This window comes from Buceros rhinoceros, unplaced genomic scaffold, assembly GCF_000710305.1.
Source record: "Buceros rhinoceros silvestris isolate BGI_N320 unplaced genomic scaffold, ASM71030v1 scaffold18316, whole genome shotgun sequence".
In the NCBI taxonomy this organism is placed as follows: domain Eukaryota; kingdom Metazoa; phylum Chordata; class Aves; order Bucerotiformes; family Bucerotidae; genus Buceros; species Buceros rhinoceros.
The window spans coordinates 7,485-11,699 of record NW_010418294.1 but is presented as its reverse complement, the minus strand read 5'-3'; the positions used below and the strand labels follow the sequence as shown (position 1 = coordinate 11,699).

At 37.9% G+C, this 4,215-nt stretch overlaps 1 protein-coding gene across 1 annotated transcript in view; it reads left to right on the top strand.

The window, feature by feature from the left end:
* Positions 1–4,215, top strand: part of DNAJC12 (DnaJ (Hsp40) homolog, subfamily C, member 12) — a 9,151-nt gene extending 4,936 nt beyond the window's left edge. Inside the window, exons 3-5 of the mRNA XM_010138494.1 lie at positions 580–719; positions 1,958–2,159; positions 3,986–4,215. Of these exons, the coding sequence (XP_010136796.1) occupies positions 580–719; positions 1,958–2,159; positions 3,986–4,080 (437 nt within the window). The 3' untranslated portion in view covers positions 4,081–4,215. The remainder of the gene's footprint in view (positions 1–579; positions 720–1,957; positions 2,160–3,985) is intronic.

Genomic DNA, 4,215 nt, shown 5'->3' with positions numbered 1-4,215 from the left:
GCTCTTAGTCATGCAGGCTGGTATTCGAGACAATATTTTAGCATATGTGGAAAACAGAACCGATAAAATGCACAAGTTAATTTGAACTATATTTAGATTCCTCTTCTTGCTTGTCCATTTTAGCTCTATTTTTTTTTTCCACGCTCATGTTTTCTGGTGGTGTGCTTTGCTCTGACTTTCTTATTGCTGTGGACGTGCGTTCTTTCTAAGCACTATTACTCGGTTTTGTCATTTCCCTTTTTAAGGTAGTCTGCAGGGAGCGACTTGTGCCTGTTGCCCGCTGTACTATGTTCGGTTTCTCTGAACGTAAATGTAGGAGCTGCTGAAGGCAGTAGACAAAGGAGCATTTTAGTCCTCATTGGAAAAGGGTGTGAGCACCAGAGGTGCTCTGATCCTAAAGCCAGCCAGCCCTGTGCAAAGCTGTAAGCAGAACCACCACATACTGTGGTCACCTGGTTCTCTTTCTGCCTCCTCGAATCTGTTAGCTCTAAGCCGTTGTTGGCAGCTCCCCTTTCACAGCTGAATTAATTTCTTTGAAAACGAATATTTGCTTTATTATCTTTTTGGTTTGTGTTCTAGTGGAGAATTTTCAGAAGCTGCAGCAAGCTAAGGAAATTCTTACTAATGAAGAGAGTCGAGCGCGTTACGATTACTGGCGGCGAAGCAAAATTACCATTCCGTTCCAGCAGTGGGAGGCCCTGAGCAATTCCGTGAAAACGGTTGGTGTTGTCTTAAGTTTGGGCCTTCAGGAGGAGGGGGAGGTAGGGCTGGTCCAAAGGCTGTGATGATATTGCTGTGAAGATGTTGCTGTGAGTGAGGGGTTGAGTTACAACACTTCTGCCACAGTGGTGGGTTTGGGGGATGGGAATAGTGCAAAGTGATTTCTGCACTAAGAATGTTAAGGAAATTCAGGAAGAACTGGAGGGTTATAAAAGCCTATTCACAGAAGGGATTTAGGCTAGTAGTTCTAGAGTGAATCTATCAATTTGCTGCTTTTATGTGTATTATATGAAGTTTAAGTAACTTAAGGCCTGTTTTCAAATGCTTCAGCACACTTTCCTGTTGCAGGAACCTTTTATTTATTTTCAAAGCTAGATTAAAGCTAGAAGCTTTGTGTAATATATTCTGCTTTTGGTATATTGCTCATCAGGTAGGTGTTCATGCTAGTGACAATAAAGAGCTCATCGAAAAATCTGGAAGATAGATTCCCTGTAACCCTGGGCTTCACCCAGGTCTTTAGAGGAGCCCTGCAAAGCTAATGGGGTGATTTGAGACAGAGACAGATGTTTTGAGGGTTGTTTCCCCTCCTATATGGTAGCATGTTCCTGGCAGATTCTAATTCCATAATATTTGATTATTTTTTTTTTTCTGCCTTATTAGGGTGAATGATAGTTACAAGTCTACAAGTCGTATTTTAAGGCAGATGAATAAATATTTCCCTTGCCAATTCTGCCCACCTCAGTTCTGCTTACAAGAGAAGTTTGAGGGCTTCTTCAACTAAAGCATTATGCTTGAGTGAAATGTTTGCTGGAAGTATCCCATCAACCTTAGTTCAGGTCCGAACAGAAATCATTCCACTGACTTTAAATCTTTCCAAATTGTCTTGCTTTCAAAGGGCACTTTGAAGTCAAAGACAGCTTTGAAAATGAACATTTTCTCAGTTAATCAAGCCCTCTTAAAAAGTGTCTGAAGTCTGGACAAAAGGCTCTTAGAATTATTTGATGTACTTGCACATTTTGTTCTTCATCCCCACCTGCCATGAACTATCCTCTCAAACGCCACTTGCAATATGTAACAACCATGCTTTCCCCATCCTTACTGACCCACAAACTCTTCTCTAATATGGTCTTTGTTTAACCTTTTATTACAGCAACATAAGAAAGAAAAGACAAGTTCATTTAAAGTCTTTTAAAGCATAGAAATTAGTTCTTTCTTTGTTATTTTTGCATTTCTCTAGTCAATGCACTGGGCTGTCCAAAATAAGAAGAAACAAATGCTGGAAGCTCCTGACTTGAATAATAGCAACCACTTAACTAATGAGGTGTGGACCCAGCAGGCTGAAAGTAGTGACGATGGATTGTCAGATGGGAACAGGGAACGAGATGATGTTGCAATTCCTGATGTGAAATCGGAATCTTCAAAGAATCCAGACTCCCCAAGTAAGTGAAACCAGAAGTTACAAAAAATTGCAGCATTGAGGGACTGGTCTGAAATGGAGGTTTTTAGTCATGAGAACTTCTCCTCCAGAATAGCGTTTAACTGGTAGGTTTTTTAATGTGGTTTTGGGTTGGGGTTTTGCTTTGGGTTTTGTGTTGTTTATAATTTTAGTTTTGAAGTTTCAGACCTTTCTCCCTCCCTATCCCATGTTTACTTGCTTGTTTTCTAGTAAAACCGGAGAAGGAAAAAAATTCTTCTTAAAACAAAATGGAAAGTTAATTTTGCTGTTATATCAAAATGGGAAGAAAAAAAGCAATTCTCAGTGTTTTTTTTATTTGTAAATAACTTTAAAACCTGTTAAATAAAATATTTAGGTATTATATATATTTATTTTATCCACCATTCAGTACTTCTGCACAGTTTGCATCTGATGAGTTAATGAGGACTAAAAACTGAGACTTGAAAGCTTCTTTTGTATTTGAATGTTGTTTTTTTTTAAAAAACAGGGCATGCACCAGAATAAAAGTGTATTTCAAAAGCTGCCACCTGGCCAGGTGGTATTTCCTGTCTGTTGTTCAGGTTAATATACCTGAATCAAAGTTTACTTACCCCAATGGCCACCCTTTGTGGTGCTTGATCCTTCAGGAGTTTCATAAACTTAGGCTTATGTTATCAGAGGACTTAAACAAAGTCCTGTCATTTCTTCCCAGGCTGATCAAACAGGAAATTAAGCTGAACTGTGAGGGTAGCAAAACCTAATTTAATCTCAAATATTTGTGGAATGCAGAAGATAGATAAGAAAATTGTACAAACAAATATATGAGGCATAACTGAAATTGTTATATTTAAAAATTAGCTCTATAACATCATATTACTTTGCTTTTTTTTGGTAATCAAATCATCACTGTATCCTTTGTATTTCAAAGTAAAGAAAACATCATCTCGTTCCATGTAACGGTGAGCTTTCTTTGCAGGCATCTGCTTTCTTACAATATTTTGAAGTTTTAATTTAATTTCCGTAGATTTGAATGGGAAAAATACCGAACTCATCAAATGCCTTCTTAATTTATTCAGTTATATATCCAGTATAATTACTTTAAGAAATGTAAATATTGGAATACATTTATTTGACAGGGCCTGTATGCACTTCAGTGGTCATACTTGATGTTAGGATGTATGATAATGCTTTTGTTCTGGTCCAGGAAAATTTATTTTATTGGATTCCACTTTTAAACTGGGATATTTTGAGTTTCTGTCTCCTGATCGGTAAGAATTATGGACTAAGACTCCACGTATTTCAGCCTGAATAAGAGATTTTAACACTAAGTCTGGTACTAGGTTTCATATCCTGATATAGGAAGATCACATTTTAGTATTAACAGCTCACAGATGAAAAAAACCTAGTGTAGGGTCTGAAAGACTCCTTTACTCCCTTACCTGTGGAAGGGGCCATCTGTACCTTCCCTCCACACTGCTGCCTTTCATGTACCTGGCAGATTTATCACGTCACCCTCTATCTCTCCTCCTTTAGATGAAGCAACTGCAATTTGTTCAGTTTTTCTGTCAGTCCTCTTTTCTGGACTGTGCTCGTTCTTGCTGTTCTCTTTTGGACCCTTCCCAGCTGATACATATCTTGAAGTTTGGTGTTTGCCTGAGATCTTGTTCAAACAGTGCCAAGAATACCGAGGTTGTCCCTGCTAGTCAAGAGTGCTGGAAGTGACTAAAGTTTTACTTGCTTTTTTTGAGGAAGATTATCAAGTGTTTTTTCAGGGTACTTGGTTTTATATATGTTTTTAATAATTTACTTGCCTTTCTCTTTTTTCCTTAGGATTTTCGGAGGCAAATTACTGTCACTTGCGTTTCCGCTGGTCAGGGGATGCTCCATCAGAACTTCTGAGGAAATTCAGAAACTATGAGATATAAAATGCAAAACACACAAGAGCATGAGATCATCTGTTCAAGAATTCAGTATTTTTTTTGTAAGCAGTTGTAAGTTTATTGTATTTTGTATTTGTTCATTGTGATGTTGGTGTTGTTCAAATAAATGTCTTGATACTG